Source organism: Lactuca serriola, chromosome 8 (assembly GCF_051521515.1).
Source record: "Lactuca serriola cultivar US96UC23 chromosome 8, Lser_US96UC23_V15, whole genome shotgun sequence".
Taxonomy (NCBI): Eukaryota; Viridiplantae; Streptophyta; class Magnoliopsida; order Asterales; family Asteraceae; genus Lactuca; species Lactuca serriola.
In genome coordinates, this window is record NC_136415.1 from 250,964,038 (window position 1) to 250,982,169 (window position 18,132).

The window sequence follows — 18,132 nt, forward strand, 5'->3', positions numbered from 1 at the left end:
TGCTGAAGGCGAAGTGGCATATAGTGGAACATGCAGCACGACCATTGAATTTAGAAACTTTACGATATATCATGTATGCATGTATCATAATGCATAACATGGTAGTAGAAGATAAAGGGAGAAATATTGCACACTATATCCCAACAGAGCCCAGACACGTTCAATTTCAACCAGGAACAGCAGATTATTTGCATCGCGTTGTTGATATTCAGGACGCAAATAAACACAGACAACTTCGAGAGGATTTGACGGATTATATCTTCTATGGTAACAATAACGATAATGAATAGCGTTGTCTTTTTTTTTTTTTTTTGAATTTAGATGTTATTTCTTTTTTTTGTTTTTGGATATTATGTGTAATTTAGCCTTTATGTTAATTTTAATCTTTAAAAATTTTTAATTTTTTTTATAATTTTTAAACATTATGTTTTATTTATTATTTATATTTAAAAAATATTTGTATCAATTTAAAAAAAATCGAAATAAATAAAAAATAAATTATAAAATGAAAAAAAAAGTATAAAAAAAACGAAATAGTAAAAAAAAAAGAAAAAAATTATTTATTTTCAAAAAGTTGGTGTTACATCTTATTGCCCATTTTCCCAGCTATGTTATAATTCCACTTGCTTATTTGATATGTGAGCGGGTGTTGGTGTTATAACACCACACATGTGAGGACTTTGACATGGGAGGGGGTGTTGCCACTTTGTTGGCCACACCAGCTCTCTAAATATAAATGACAGTTATCCAGACCATGCTCTCTGGTGGTATGCAGAAGAGAGAAGAGAAGGGAAAGGAAGCATTGGATGTAGACGTGGCTGTAAGTAAATCCATTCCTATAGAATCTGTGATTGATGATGGTGGACACAACGGTGATGGCGGCTTTCTCTCTCGCATCTCCACTCTCCACCCTTCACCTCTCCAATTTTAGGGCATCTTCACCCCTTTTCTCGCTTCGTCCCTCCACCTCATCCTCCTCCTCCTCCTTCCGTCGTCTTCTTATTCTTTCTAACAACACTTTAAGCAATCCTTGCCATGTCAATTCCTCCTTCACATACCCTTTTCATTCAACATCAACATTCCTTATGTCCACCGAGGATTCCTTTGCTAGGTCCTCATCTTCTTCTTCTTCCTGCAGCAGCAGCAGCAGCGATGACAACCATAGTTCCACAATTGAAGACGACGACGACGACGATGACGTAGTCGGTGCTGTTTTGGATAAGGATGATTACGACTCCTCTCCTCCTCCTTTGCCTGACCGATGGGATGTATTGGGTCTTGGCCAAGCCATGGTACATTTAATTTTCTTCTAACTTTGCTTTTGTATCTTTATCTGAAATAGTATATGTTTGCCTTCTATGTTATCTCTTATCAGATGTCCATAGATTCGCCGTTTATTCAAATCCCTTTTTAATGCATTACACTACATGAGCTATACATATCCCAATTTGCAGGTTACCAAAGATTCACTGCTAATTGAATCGTAGAAAGAGCACGTAGGAATTAGGAGGTGTTCGAGTCTACAAATCATTTCCCTAACTCTGTTCTTCTTTCTTTACCAGAATGTCAAAAAGATTCTATCTTGAAATTCAAAATCTTTCCTATTTGTTTATCATCAAATTTCATCAGTCATGCCATCATACTTGTAATCAAGTTCAGTTTAATCTATAGTCTCTTAACTTTTTTTGGGCCTGAGCTTGTATTTATTCTAAAACTGGTAAATGATTTGATCTTCTTTCTCTAATAGGTAGATTTTTCGGGCATGGTGGATGATGAGTTTCTGATGAGATTGGGTTTAGACAAAGGTACAAGAAAGGTCGTGAATCATGAGGAGAGGGGTAGAGTTCTTCAAGCAATGGATGGCTGCAGCTACAAGGCGGCTGCTGGCGGCTCTCTTTCTAATACCCTAGTGGCATTGGCTAGGCTTGGTGGTCACTCCATTGGTGGACCTCCCTTGAATGTAGCTATGGCTGGTAGCATTGGTGGTGATCCATTGGGTGGATTTTACAGGTATACCCTTGCCTTTAACATTAGCCATTAGGTGTTGTATGGATAAAATAAACCATGTTGATGAAGTCTTTGAGAAACTGAATCATAAGGGTAAAGTAAAGATATAAATATATATATAGTTTTATGTTTTGATTTTTAGTTTTATGATGTGTTTTTATAGAACTAAACTAAGGCGTGCAAATGTGAACTTTCTTTCTGCACCTGTGAAAGATGGGACCACAGGGACAGTTATAGTTCTGACAACCTCAGATGCACAACGTACAATGCTTGCATATCAGGTATGTAAATATCCAATTAAATGATTGTTTCATTATATCATCCTACTTTATTTCTTTCCTATTACAACATTGTACTTTGAAAAATCTACCTGATTATAGCAATTAAAATTGCTTTGTATGTGGATGACATTGCTATAATTGGGTAGCTTTCTAAAAATTAATGCTTTAATAGGAATAAATTAAAGTATAATGCTATAGTGAAAAAAAGTCTTTAACTCATCCCTTTTTGTACTACAAACATGAGTAATCACATTTCTAATACATTCTACATATTTCTCTGAGGCAGGGAACATCATCTTACATTAACTATGACTCAAGTATGGAGAGTATAATTTCCAAAACAAATATTCTTGTTGTTGAAGGGTATTTATTTGAATTTCCAGACACAATTAAAACAATTAAGAAAATTTGTCAATTTGCTCGTGATAGTGGTGCTTTGGTTGCTGTTACTGCCTCAGATGTGACTTGCATAGAGAGACATTATGATGATTTTTGGTAAGTTTTGTTTACCTTTAGTTACTTTTACTCTATGATGTTACATTTTATGTTGAAGTTTAAATTAGGTTAAGTGTAATGGTTTAATCACTATAGAAAAAAAATGAAAAATTTTCAACTTTCTTGAGAAATTGATGTTATGAAGTTAAAGGGTGTTAGGATATGCTGTAAAAAGTAATTATTGAGAATTGAAATCATAATAATCAGTCTTATAAAAGTTTGTCATATTAAACATCTTATTATTATTGGTGACTCTACTTTCACCATTTTATCTATTTAGCCACTTACTTTTTTTTTTGGTAGGGATTATACCATTTTACTCTTTTGGGAAATATTCAGAAAAATCCCATTATTTTGGGGAATTTTTTGATAAAGTCCTAATTTTTTTCGAACAAAAAAGTCCCGATTATTTAATTGTATATAATAATGTGTCATTTCCTGTTAAAATAATAGTAAAGATTTTTTTGTTAATTTGGGCAAAATATTAAATAATCATGAATTTTCTGTTAAAAAAATAAGACTTTATCAAAAAATTTCCCAAGATAATGAGATTTTTCTACATATTCCCCTTACCTTTTTTGTCGTTTAAAAAAGTATTTTTCTTGGTTACCATGTTTGGAAAAAGGGAAAAATGCATACAAATATAGCATAGTTTCACTATTTTTATCGATTTAGCCGCTGACCTATCATCACAATAATCATTAAATAATATTTTTTTCATTGGATAAATTGATAAAATGGTGAAAAATACAAATGGGATTTAATTAATTAATATTATAATATTTTCTTTTTCTAGGGAAATCATGGAAAACTATGCGGACATCATATTTGCAAATAGCGATGAAGCCCGAGCATTTTGTCATTTTTGTTCAGAAGAAAGTCCGATATCTTCCACACAATATTTAAGTCATTTTGTCCCCTTAGTTTCAGTCACTGATGGGCCCCGCGGGTCATACATTGGCATAAAAGGTGAAGCTTTATACGTCCCTCCTTCACCTTGTGTCCCAGTGGACACATGTGGGGCCGGGGACGCGTATGCCTCGGGCATATTGTACGGGTTATTGAGGGGTGCATCGGGTTTGAAGGGAATGGGGACGTTAGCTGCCCGGGTTGCAGCCGTGGTGGTCGGGCAGCAGGGCACGCGGCTCAGGGTTCAGGATGCGTCTCGGTTGGCTCAGTCGTATGGGTTTGGTGTTGAGGGGGGCTCGGTTCAGGCGGATGTGGGTTCGGATCAAATTTCTAGTTTGTAGTGGATTGTGGATAGATTGTTTGTAGAAATTGTTTATTAATTATATATTATTTTTTAAATTAATTCATGGTTTTGAAATGGATTAGATTTGTTGAGAAGTTATGTTATTTTGAGGATGTTGATTGTATATAAAAAGAATGAAAAAAGAATGATGTTAATGAGGGTAACAAGGAGTAATTTTGTAGGAACAAGCATGGTTTGAGTTATGCATTATGTTAAAAGGTTGAATTAATAGAGTTAAAACTTTAAATGAAAATGAAGTGGTGTCTTCTGTCTTGAATTCAATCTTTTAAGTTTTAATCCTATGATAAGGATGGTTTACACCGTTATTCGCATTGTATTTCGTAAAGACAAAATTACATAAATGGTCCTTGTGTTTTATAAAAAATCATAGGTTTAGAACCAAACTTTTTTTATTTTTTATTTTTATTTTTTTATTTTTTTTATTTTTATGAGATGTGGTTTCAATTTTTTCTGTGATTGATCTATTATCTATGTATCTTGTATATTATTATTTTTATCTTTTCCTTAATTACAATTTATATTATAATAATATAACTAATTATAGGCAGATTTAAAAAAACATGGATATTTATACAAATGGTCCATGTTTAATTGAAGTATTATAGAAATTGTCCCTATGTCTCATAAACATGTAAATATGGCCCCTATATATAGCAAATTTATAGAAATAGTTAATGTGTACTAAATTTTAGTATTGGTCCTTGCCTAATAGTGAATTTACATACACATTCTTATGATTATATTATATAGACAAAATTGCAAAATGGTCCCTGTGGTATGCATTTTTTTTGGGGGTTTTAGTCAAAACCCTGACTTTTTTTAGATTCGTGGTCCTTTTGGCCATGTTTGTACTTAAATTTGGTCTCTCGTAAAATTGAAATGACTATAATGCCCTTCTGGTATTTTTTTTTATGTTTTTTCTATTTAATTTAAATGAAAAGGAAAATAAATAAATAATTTGGGCCCACATCTCTCTCTCTCTCTCACCCCATATCCCTAGATTCATACACATTTTACACATTGTACAACTTTTATATAAATCCAATCAAGAAATCTTTTATGCTTCCAAACCCAGAAAATGAAGAACTGGATGTAACTCTCATAGTAAGGGGATGTGATGGCTGATCGGAGTCTTCACGGTGGAAGCAAATCAAAAAAGAAAAAATGGCAGTGGTGGTGATGGGTGGCGCACAGTGGAAGTTCCGTTGTGTTGTTCGTTTGTCTTTTTTCTAACATAAACTCAGGGAGATGGACGAGGGAGGTGAAAATTGATCTAAGGAGAAAATTTTGACAGCAACAACAATGGTGGTGGGTTGCGTCGACGAGGGATGGCAGGTGGTGGATGAAGTAACTCGGCAGCAGCAGCTCGGTAGTGGTGGGTCGAAAAGTCTCACAGTGGCAATGAGGTGGTGACCTTGCTGCCCTGTTTCTCTTCTGTCGGTAACGAACGAGAAGGAAAGGGGTGAGGGAAAGGAGGTGGTTTGGTGGTTGGAGGTTGCTCCGGATGTTGAGTGGAGTTGGGATGGTTGTTTACGATGGGGAGAAAGTGGTGGCAGTGGGGTGGTGTAGCTTCTTCTTGCTCTACATCAGAAAGCTTAGCTGAGAAGCCATGAAATCGATTTTTGGTTTAATTTGATATCGATTTTGGGTTTAATTGTAGGACTTGAAGGTATTATAAATTTGGGATATATATTTGATTCTTCTGTGAATCTTAATCATCATCTAATCACCGCCACCTGATGTTGTAATATTTATACCTGAACAACCTCTTGAGTGTATAAGTATTGATTCTAGAAGAAGAAGAGTTATGGTGTTGATTTAGGGATGTATGAAGAATACGAAGAAGATGAAATTCTTCAGGAGAGAGAGAGAGAGAGGGCCCCTTGTAATTTTTTTTAATTATTAAAATAAATAAATTAGTATTAGATTAAAAAAGAAATAAAAGAAAAAAGGAAAATAAATACCCTAAGGGTATTAAAGTCATTTCACTATTCATAGGGACCAAAAACGCAATGAAACTAGCTCAAAAGGACCACGAATCCAAAAACGTCGGGGTTTGGACTAAAACCCCAAAAAAATGCATACCCAGGGACCATTTTTGCAAATTTTCTATTATATATAATTCTTTTAAAATTTGACATCTCCTAAGTATTTGACAAATACCGTTCTCATCTAACCATACCTAATCATACATACTATAATTATACGTACATGTCCAAATACTTTATTTTAAATGTATAACTAAACATGCATAATCTTACATAGGATTATAATGCACATAATTATACTCTTTGTTCCTCTATATCATGCTTAGATACATGATATTATATATATATATATATATATATATATATATATATATATATATATATATATATATCATTTTCCAGAGAGTGGGAGAGAGTGAGCTATAACTCACCTTGCTAGTTAGTGAAGACTAACTGCCCTTGGTTCTATTCTTTAATTGATGCATCTTGACCCATCTTTTTTTCTCAAGTTCTATTCATACAACATGTCAAGTCCCTTAGAACATGTCTTAGCCTATTAAGAGCTTAATGACTTTCATTGTCAAAATGATCACTAAAAGGATCAATATTCTATCTTCTCATTTTCTACTTCTAAATACAACACAATCAGTGAATTAAGTATCTCATACTACCTAATTCGTTACACTCTAATCAATTGCATCAATTCACCACTTTCATTAGTTTGGGTTTGAAAGCCTAACTTTACACTGATGGATTTCACCTTGGAAATCACCTATAGTGCTTGTTCACAGCTTTTAAACACTTGATTAAACATCAATAACAAGCTTTCTAAAAACAATCTCTCATATCTAACAAAAAAAATCATAAATCAGCATTAAAGCCCTAAAAAACTTAAAGACGAAGAAGATGATACCTCTAGGAGCTTCTGGTACTCTAACCTTGCCTTTAACACCCTTGATTGCCACTTGATCGTTCTCTTTCATCAAAATCATCGGAGTTCCCTTCTCTAAGAAATGGGGAGTGTTTTTGGAGAGAATGATGGCTGATCAAGTGCTTAATTCATCTCGAAACTGTGCCACAGTGAGGTCCTTACAGCGATGTGGTGTGTGTAAGTTGGCCGCAGTCATCCTCTAACGAAGTCGCAGTCTTTTCCCACATAGCAACCTACATTCACCACCACGCCGCGATATCCCATACTACCACGCCGCGGGAAAGTGCGTTGCCCTCTACATACCATGAATATTTCATGTGAATTAGTACTTTGCCTCACCACGTTGTGGTGAAGCCTTCACCACGCCACGATGACTGCTTCATAAGAACCTTCATGGCTGATTCCATTCTAGCTTGTTACAATTTTTTCTACAAACTTCTAACGCACATAACTTCTTCATCTTACACCCGTTTTATATGATCTTTATGTCCACACGAAGGTGGGGATATGTTCTATAATTCGGTTAAGTCACTTCTTACAGACTTAATACGAGTCTTATGATGGGTTTTGAGCATAACAAACAATCCTATGTGTGCATGCAACCCTAAATAGTTTTGATCTACATTTTTCTCTAATTGAACATACAACTTGAACAACAAAACATAAAACCCTAACATACTACTATACATTTCGAAATTCACATATAGGGTTAGAATAATCATACCTTGATCACTATTCAGTAATAGCAATCGAAATCCTTGTGTTGTTGAATCCTTGAGAGCAAGCATCACAAATGTTACGCCTCTAATAGATCACACCCAACACTATCTATGGAAGATGATTAAGAAAGAGAAGAGAGACTAGATATTTCGGCCATGTCTTCCAAATAAAAAGTTGGCCGAAAATCATAGGGTTATGCCCTATATATAGTGTAGTCAGATAACCCTAGATAAGCCTAAATCCAAGATTATCTTAAACCGGGTAATTATACACTTTCTTGATTATACATTAGGGATTATTCTTGAACCCTTAGGTTCCACGAAATCATCCGATCCCTTATGGAGGGTTGTAGACACTACAAGAAAACAACCCTTTAATGACGCGCAAACAATGACACTCGCTGATAGAGGACGCGAATTTGTAAGTGCCCTAAAAAATAATGTCAGTTTTGTAAAATTTGAAGGGTAGAGGGCACGCATTTGTGCGCGCCCTAAAATTGGTGTTAGAAAAGAAAAAAATAAATGCGGAGGGCGCCTTTCATAAATTGTGCGTCATGTAAGTGTGTCGCTTTATAATTTTTAAGTGAAACACGCGTTTTAGGCGGGAAATGAAATCGACTAAAATTACCCCCTGCCTATTGTATCCCAAAAATTAATCCCCCGCATCTTCTACTTAGCAAGAAAATGCCCTAGGTCCTTCATCTTCATCTTCAGCGGTGGGAATACCTTGGTCGATTATTCAGGGTTCAACAATAGATTTGTAAACAACAAACGTATACGATTATGGATCTCGACATGATTATGGCGCTTTGGAGTCGACGACGTGAATATCATTCATGAGAAAAGTTCATACAAAACTCAAGAATTTCAATGGTTTCGATTATTGAGTGGGGTACAGGGAGGTGTAATTGTTTTGGAATCTTTACTAATTGAGTTGAAATTGAACCCTAAAAACTCAATCCACACTTCGAACATCTCTGATTCTCTCTTCTTTTGCTCCCCAATCTCCTTGGCGGCACTCTTTCCATTTCCATTTCCAACCTCAAACCACCGTTAAATGGAACCCAACAATTCAGTCAATCAAATCGACAATCACATTGACGATGATGGTGATCAGAACTCATTTCCAAGCCACCGTCATCAGATCATCACCTATTCAAGAAAGAGAAAACACTCTCAATCTCAGGTAATCACACTAATCGATTCAACACAAGTAAACCCTCTTTCCGAATCATCAGTTCTAGGGCTTGTTCTCCTTGCTCATACGTTCTCATACGATATTCAAAACCTCACTGAGTCTCTCCTTCTCGAAATCCTCGCAAGATTGCCCCTGAAATCAATTTTTAGGTTCAAATGTGTTTGCAAACACTAGCTAGACTTAATTTCTCAGCCTTCATTTTCCTGTTTCTATTGCTTGCATATGCTCACAGCCAGCGCATCGTCATCATCCTTACCTCAAAATTCTCGGTCCTTTGCTCTTTCAAAAAAAGTAAGCAGGTATTTTTCTATGTTCTTGTGGTCTCTTTACTTTCTGCTTGTATTGATAATATTGAACATATGTTTTGAGAATAGAATATTAAACCCTAGATTCTGGGAACTTGCAGAAAAGGAAGGAGATGAGCTATGCACTCCAAGTGTTCGAAGAAATGCTTAAAAGAAGAATCTTACCTAATTCATACCTTATAACATTACCTGATGTACACAAGACCAAGTGATATGGTACCTAATCACACCTTGCACTCGAATCCATACAGGGCAAGCCTGTATGGATTCTTTTTCTTAATTTGTTGGACATGGTAACTAAGGATCGTTCTTGTGAGCATTCCTTCTTTTCAGGCTGTAGATTATCACAACTAAGCAACAGTTAAACTAAATTTTGTCAGGTGAAACTAGGTATGTTCTTAAATTTCTTTTTTATAAACTTGGTTACATTGGTTGATCTGTTTTTTTTCATGATCTTATCTAATTTGTGCTCTTGTAGTGCCCATGCACTTCCACCTTCATATCGGTCACTCATGACAACTGATGATTCGAGGAATCTTGATTTCTATGTTGATGGTATGTCCCATTCTAAGCTGTCTGACAGATAAATTTTGTTGCTTAATATCATTATGAACACTATTGATTATATACATATGTTGTCGTTTATACTCAGATTTTGATGTCGACACAGATGGGAAAAGATTTATTTGGCAGGTTAGGGGATATGATTATTGTTCCAAACGCCTATGGATCCCTTCAACAGCCATGTTTAATATGCCTATAATTTTCTTATGTTTCAAAAATATCTCTTTTGTAGGGTATCTGCAAGCTTCCTTTTATTGATGAAGAGCGCCTTCTTGCTTCAACAAAATGATTAAGAAGGAACTGACTGTACGTAAGGCTGAATTTTATACAGGACTTTTAAACATTTGACAAGGAATCTAATTAACATAGTATTTTATCTTCAGGAGGAGGAAGCTAAAAGAAATGCTGAGAATGCCGACAAGTAGTTCCTACACATTTTAGAAAATCTTGCCTTGCGGATTAGCACTTCCTTTAACAATGAAGGCTCCATCGAGCAAAAGACATGCTTAAGGTTGTGTTTGATGGGTTTTAGGCACAAGAACAATCCTATGTGCTCATACAAACCCTAATGCTTGGATCTAGGTTTCTTTATTGTACATGCTTTGAATCCAAGACTAATAAACTTAGATCTAACATATTATAAATTGAATTAGGGTTTAGAGAATTACCTTTGATTGTTATATAGCAATAACAATCAATTCCTTGCTTGGATTGGCTTCAAAAGCTTAGTGCCTCAAATGCTGCACCTCTAATGGAGTCACAAACACCATATACAACTTGGATGAAGAGGAGAAGAAGAGAGGCTGCCCAAAAATGACTAGAAACCCTAAAGAATTAGTTGTCCACGTTTTTGGGGCCTAAGGGGTCCTTTATATACTTGTGTAGGCTGCTAGGGTTTCAGTCAAAACCCTAATGGATAGCTTAAACTCTAAGCAGCCCATGGAACCTTCTGGATAAGGCCATTGACGAAAATATGATGGGCTTCCATCATAATTTCGTTCACCCCTTGTTTCTTTAGCATTCCTTAGCCCAATAACTCAATTATCCAATAATTGTAGTCCAGTCCCCTAAATTTAATTAATCTCTTTTAGCCACAAAATTAATTCTTAATTAATTCTGGACTAATATTAATTAAACAATATGATTTCTCTTTTAATATATTATTCTCATAATATATTAATAAATCATATTTAAACCTTTCTCTCCTTAAATCATCCTACATATTGCTATGGTGAAGGCAACCCAAAAGGACCATGCTCATAATCGGGTCAAGTACATACCAAAATAGTTATGGACTTAGACACTAATCCAACAGTCTCCCACTTGGATAAGTCTAATAACTATTTTCTGTATGACTTCAGAACCTGATCAACAATCGTAGCTTTCAAAAGCCGCTGTCAACTCTGATCTTATCAGATAGCGTGTCCTCTAGATAAGGGATTATATATTCCTCCATTCTCAAGATATCGTATAGACATAAGACATGAATTTTAATCATTCTCTCTATACTGTTTCCCGACTTCCGATTTATGACGACTGATAACAGACTACAATTGAACACATCAACTTAGTCCCGGCTTGGCCAAGCGCTTAGGTGTCATCATTAAATCATCGAGAGGCCCATAGATATCGCTTTTATCCCACTTTGGGTAAAAGGAATGGATAAACTTCGACTCAAATGCTCGCTTGCATTTATTGATCGAATAACACACAACAATAAGTTTTATAACACCAAGTTACTGGTGCGTTTTCTTATTATCAATGTGCAACCGACCAACAAATAACAACTCACATGTCTCGGTTTCAAGAATATACAATATTATCGTCTCACTAATCACTCGTAATAAATCCATGAAGTGATCCAAGTGAGCGTGGGTTTAATCTAATACTCTAATCTTATTAAAGCACTCATGAACTCTATAGCAAACTTGTACCATGTCTAAACACTCCAGACAATCTACAGACAGATTCATGACAGTCTTCCTTCGTACTTACTTCCAACGTATGACCGACTGTGGATGTTTGAATAAACTAGTTATTCTAGAAGTCAAAACATGCAAACTGAAACATAACAATAATACTTAATCCTATATGGCTCCAAACTTGTGAGAGTAAATAAAACACTTCTATTTATCCACCATATTGATTACTCATTATTTATTATTTAATGTTTCGGATAATCAACTCATTACTTGAATTACAACTACAATTGTCCCATGCTCTAAGCATGCACACTTTGTTTCCTATGGTCCATGCTTTATGAAATAGATCAATTGAAAACTTTTCCAATGATTCTCATTTCACAATTCCTTAATCCCCATTGTTAGTGTAAGAACACAAGGTTCTTGCCACTACTAAAATATGCTAGATTCTAACATTTTACGCAACGATCCTTTTGTAAAGTCATAGAACAAAAGTCACCAAGACTTGGCTAATGAAACTACAAAGTACTCTCTCAGAAATTGTTACAAGAAAATTCCATAGACGTGAAGTCTCACATTCAAAGTACATTCCTTTAAATATCCTTCTTGCATAAAAGTTTCTAATCTAGACATAGACTCTCAATATCCAACTCCCAATATAGAAACATTTCCACATTTGCCATATGACAACTCATTCTTAATAGAATCTTATCTATTCATAATAATGTCGATATGATCCATCCAATACCGTACTTCCAACTACTCACAAACGACCAATCCTCAGTGAACTTTGGATCGTCCTTTGATAGTTGTTTAATTATTTTAGTCAAAACCAATTCTAGTCCTTTTCCCCCTTAATGCGCTAGACATTTGGAAAATTTTAGAATGGTAAATATTATAGCATTTGCAATCGATCCTATACCCGAAGCGTATGGGACACGATGCATAATGTCTTACATAAAGATATGATACTTTACCAATCTTTTGCCATAATATTTTATGTGTCATGTTCTCACAATTCGAACTATGAAGAGGGATGCCGTAATCATAATCGAATTTTAAGAACACACAATGTATCCTTTGACTGAAAATGTTAAAATCTAAGCTTTAGATTTTGAAATGAAATATAATATTCTCTCCCTTAATTATAGCAAAACAACTTTTCAACCCATGCAACTTTGCAAATTGGATCTTTGTTTTTCTATAATTAATATTGCTAACTTGCAATACTTTCCATAATAATCATACAAGCATAACACTTATGCTCCCACTATCATGATGATTATCATATAAGCATAACACTTATGCTCCTACTAGCTTTGACATGTATTCAGAAAACAAATGAACTTCCAGAAAAACAATGCCTATTGAATTTCTGAAATTCATATTTTTTTTAACACTTATACACCTTTGCCTTAGATAGCTCATATGTGTGTTTAAATGATTTAGAACTTATGTTACTAAGTTCCAAATGTTCAAACTAATTGCCAAATCTCACAATTCGAACTATGGAAAGGGATGCCGTAACCATAAGCGAATTTGAGAATACAATTTTCACAATTGCTATCTTCTTAAGATCTCTCTTAGTGAAAGCATTTCCTCACAGTCATTTTCATGAAGGAGGGAATCTTATGACACTTAGATTTTACGGTGTATGAGTTCCTATCCATGTGAATTTGCCAAAACCAAAGTTTGCGACAAATCCAAACTCATATGGACTGAACTTTCTTAATCTTGATTTCTTGCCCTATGGTAACACGAGTGCCCACCATATCTTCCAAGTAGTTTAGTAACTTGTCCTTACATATCAATGTACTTTCCATCGACTAAGGCTCTGGTATGCATTCAAATGAGAACTCATAGGACTCACATACACAATTAACTCAACTGGAATGGCACATAAACAAAATAATGTCAGCATGATAGGTTGTAAACCTCAATTCGTGTGCTAGTGATGATCGATAAGGTTTATTCTTGATTTGTTCTTGAAATCTTTCAAGACCATTAAGACTCCCACCGACTCCTTGACATATAAGATTCTCTTGTCAAGAAACATTTCTTGACAAAGCAAATGTTCAAGAGTTAGTGTAGTTCTTATCAAGACAAAACACTTCACATAATTGGTCCTAGTTGGTCTTTGTCTTATCCAAGACAGCACAACTTACCAATTTCAAATGTGCAAGAATAAGAAAACATTTCCAAATTCCACATTTGTTAAGTGTTATAAACCTACTTAAGACTTTTCACTCAATGTCAAAATCTTGACTCTAAGACTTGATATTGGAACGAAGTATGATTGACTTATTGATTTAACCATTTCTACAACACTCGATTCCTCTTCTTAGACATGCAATTGCACTAAGACTTACTTAGAGGTTCTATTGAGACATGGTTCTTAATCTTTAAGACTTATCATAAAACACAATAAAAGGTACTCTCCCTTCTTCTAGAAAAGAGAAACTTTTATCTTTCTGCCAACTTGATTCTTCTTTATTCGTTCTACTATTCATTGAAACTTTTTCAATCAACTCAGAATTACACTTAATCTTATAAGTATAATCATATTTACTAAACTTTAGTAAATCATGACGAATGTCTCTGTCACTCTTGTGGTGGACTTGATCAACGCACAACCTTGTGTACTTGATCTCCTTGTCCTTCAATAGACACTTTGCCAAAGAATTAGTCTAAGTTTCCCAAATGTGAAAGTTTTTCATTCATCATACAATACACATTGCATGATTCCAAGTTTCTGTCCAATTGAAACTTGGGCGATGAGAAACTCTCCCTATTTGGTAAACTTTTGACATTTCCACAAATAACATAATTAAGAATCAAATCAATTTTGCTAATAATAGAAGTACACAAACATCAATTTTTCATATATTTCATTGCAAGGATAAACAAATAAGATAAAAACCAAAATTTATTTTATTCATAAAAACAGCGGAAAACATGTCCTTACAATGCAAAATTCAAATGAAAAACTATGTAATCATATACTCCTAACAAATCTATCATAACTTCCTAAGCTCAAAATCTGATCTTCGAATTCATGCGATCGAAATCCATTTCTTCGTGATCAGACTCATCTTGCTCTTCCATCAAACTTCCTCTCTTTTCTCTAATCCTGCAAAACATGCAAATGTAATCTTATCACATTATGAATAAAGAATAGGAATTTAAATGTTAGATAGTGGATTTTATACCTGAAGTAGAGCCATACTTATCGACTCTCCTATCTCTTAGATTCTTCAGGTCCTTCAGGAAGCTTCGTATCCATTTGCCTTTCCCTTGGCAGCAGGAACAGGTGGTGTCCATGGAAGCATGGTTGGTTGAGTTATCAAACAAATATGCTCCATTACTTCGCCAAATCATTTCTGATTCAGCAGCAATAAGCATGTAAGTCAAGTCAATGAGGGTTGCGTCAAGTTTCATCATATAATACTCTCTTATGAACTTATCATATGATTCAGGGAGTGACCAAAGAACCCAGTCCACAGCCAACTTATTGAGATAGACGCACCCAACATAATCAACCTATCAATGTGTGATTTCATCCCTAGGATGTGAGCACACACGGGTTTGCCATCTTGATGTTCCACTTCCAATAGGGATTCGGTGATCTTGAACCTTTCAAATCTTTGATCATTAGGGTTAGGGAGAACAACGGGAGGAAGAGGAGGAAGTGAAATCAAGCTAGTCCACAGTGATCCTTCACTTTGAATCAAGCTTTCATTTTCATTAGGAACACTTTTTCCTTGGGATTCGGGAATACCACGGTTAGAGTCAGACATCTACAAAACGGGAGAAAATTCAAGTTAAGTTGATTGAGTCCTTAATAAAACACCCAAATTAGTTATTAAGGCTAGGATCCAACACAATATTCTACAACCTAGAAAAGGGATGCCGTAATCTAGTTGCAAAATATTTGAAGGTAGGTAAATGACGATTTACCAATTTCCACCATGAAAAACGAAAAGGAAGATTAAGTTTTAAATGAATTGAAACTCCTAGATCTTTTGAGATTCATTGAACATTTCAATGGCATGTTTAATCTCGATTATGCCCTACTATTTGTGACTGGGATGCCGGGGATCACAAACAAGGTGTGAATAACCATACGAATCATGTGGTGCACCCAATGCTACAATCACCTAATCAATGTGCCGGTTAGCCACACACGCTCCATTGATCTATGACAAACATCGAGTCACATTTCACTACCAATGTCATCCCCAAATTAGTGTGCCGGTTAACCACACACGCTCCACTAACGTTTGACAAGGGTACGAAGTGTAATTCCATGGGTTAGCATACAATTTCACATTTTGCCTAAAGTAACTATGATTTGGGAATTTGAAAAAGCATTTAGTTACTTTGTACTTCATTATACTTATAATGGAAGGTTTCTGTCCTATCCTACCCGTTCGGCTAACGACCCTCCACTAGTCAAGAGTGCGGTGGGTAAGAGTGGATACCCATTCAATCGCCATTTTATAGGCAAATTCCTTAAACACCCCTTATATACCAGCTTTGTGAATGAGGCCTACTAACGGTAAGACTGACTGTTTACTCATACATATATAATATTAGACTTTTAATGTTATATATAGTATAGGGTGTATTTTACACTTTTAAAATACTAGGTGGTTTAATTTAGTAAAATTATATTTTTAATTTAATTAAATGTAAACCAAGACTTTATGGGTTTATTAAATCACTTTTAATTATACACTTTAATTAATTAATAAAACCATAAGGGTGTGATTTGAACTTTTCAAATTACTAGGGTTTTAGAATTTAACATTTCAAAACTAAACTTTTAGTCAAATTTTAAATTCCAAAACTTGAGGGCAAGTTTTGAAACATTTCAAAACATTAGGGATCAAACAACAAATAATTCAAATTAAACAATTAATTTCATAATTATCTATATTTGACCTAATCCTATTTTAGTCATCAGATAATTACCAAATAACTTTAAATAATCCATATTTATCACATAAACAACCAATATTTAAAAGATTTGAAATTATCTATTGTTTTGGCAAGGATAAACATATAATTAAGATAAAAATCGGATTTTAACTTCAAAAAACAAATTAGGCATCAAATCCAAGTCAAAACAGCAGCCAAAACCCGAAAATCCCTCTGTCTGACCCCTGGACTCGCCGAGTCAGGGACTGGACTCGCCGAGTCAGGTCGGGCAGAGGCCAAAAAACTCGATTTTCATCAAATAAAGCAGTTAAGCATCACATACAACTAAAACCAATCAAGGCTCTGAAACCACTGATGGGTTTTAGGCACAAGAACAATCCTATGTGCTCATACAAACCCTAATGCTTGGATCTAGGTTTCTCTATTGTACATGCTTTGAATCCAAGACTAATAAACTTAGATCTAACATATTATAAACTGAATTAGGGTTTAGAGAATTACCTTTGATTGTTATATAGCAATAACAATCAATTCCTTGCTTGGATTGGCTTCAAAAGCTTAGTGCCTCAAATGCTGCACCTCTAATGGAGTCACAAACACCATATACAACTTGGATGAAGAGGAGAAGAAGAGAGGCTGCCCAAAAACGAATAGAAACCCTAGAGAATCAGTTGTCCACGTTTTTGGGGCCTAAGGGGTCCTTTATATACTTGTGTAGGCTGCTAGGGTTTCAGTCAAAACCCTAATGGACAGCTTAAACTCTAAGCAGCCCATGGAACCTTCTGGATAAGGCCATGGACGAAAATATGATGGGCTTCCATCATAATTTCGTTCACCCCTTGTTCCTTTAGCATTCCTTAGCCCAATAACTCAATTATCCAGTAATTGCAGTCCAGTCCCCTAAATTTAATTAATCTCTTTTAGCCACAAAATTAATTCTTAATTAATTCTGGACTAATATTAATTAAACAATATGATTTCTCTTTTAATATATTATTCTCATAATATATTAATAAATCATATTTAAACCTTTCTCTCCTTAAATCATCCTACATATTGCTATGGTGAAGGCAACCCAAAAGGACCATGCTCATAATCGGGTCAAGTACATACCAAAATAGTTATGGACTTAGACACTAATCCAACAGTGTTCTCCATTTTTATAATGCAATGATTATTCTTTTTCCTAATGTAAATATTTTCTTCTCTTGTTTCAATTTCAGTGGAGAATTAATATCATATGTTTGTTGGGGTTACATTCAGCAAAACAGTAGGCGGTAGGTTGATCGTATCCACCCTAGTCCAGGTATCTTTTCCACACACACACACACACACCCTAAACTTTAAAGATGACTAGAATTAATATTTCATGTAGATGACTTTTTTTTTTGTTAAATTGCCTTTTCTCAGGAAAGATCCCATCTCTCCAACGGATCAATGGATGACCACAATCGTGGTCCGGGGCAGGTTGTGCTTTTTACTTGTTTTTTTAGAAAGTTGATTACCCT

The 18,132-nt window shown here is 34.9% G+C and overlaps 1 protein-coding gene across 1 annotated transcript; it reads left to right on the forward strand.

Annotated features, from left to right (window-relative positions):
• The first annotated feature begins 744 nt into the window (after window positions 1-744).
• On the forward strand, window positions 745-4,110 carry NARA5 (pfkB-like carbohydrate kinase family protein). The gene is made up of 5 exons (XM_079013669.1): window positions 745-1,292; window positions 1,748-2,010; window positions 2,171-2,288; window positions 2,575-2,783; window positions 3,580-4,110. The coding sequence occupies exons 1-5, from the start codon at window positions 855-857 to the stop codon at window positions 4,031-4,033; spliced, it is 1,482 nt and encodes a 493-aa protein (XP_078869795.1). The 5' UTR covers window positions 745-854; the 3' UTR covers window positions 4,034-4,110.
• The last annotated feature ends 14,022 nt before the right edge of the window (window positions 4,111-18,132 follow it).

Excerpts from the sequence above, each read along its gene's own strand:
- NARA5 (XM_079013669.1), top strand. The coding sequence starts at position 855 with ATGATGGTGGACACAACGGTGATGGCGGCTTTCTCTCTCGCATCTCCA. Across the intron at positions 1,293-1,747 it reads TGGGTCTTGGCCAAGCCATG|GTAGATTTTTCGGGCATGGT; the intron begins GTACATTTAATT and ends TTTCTCTAATAG. Across the intron at positions 2,784-3,579 it reads AGACATTATGATGATTTTTG|GGAAATCATGGAAAACTATG; the intron begins GTAAGTTTTGTT and ends TTCTTTTTCTAG.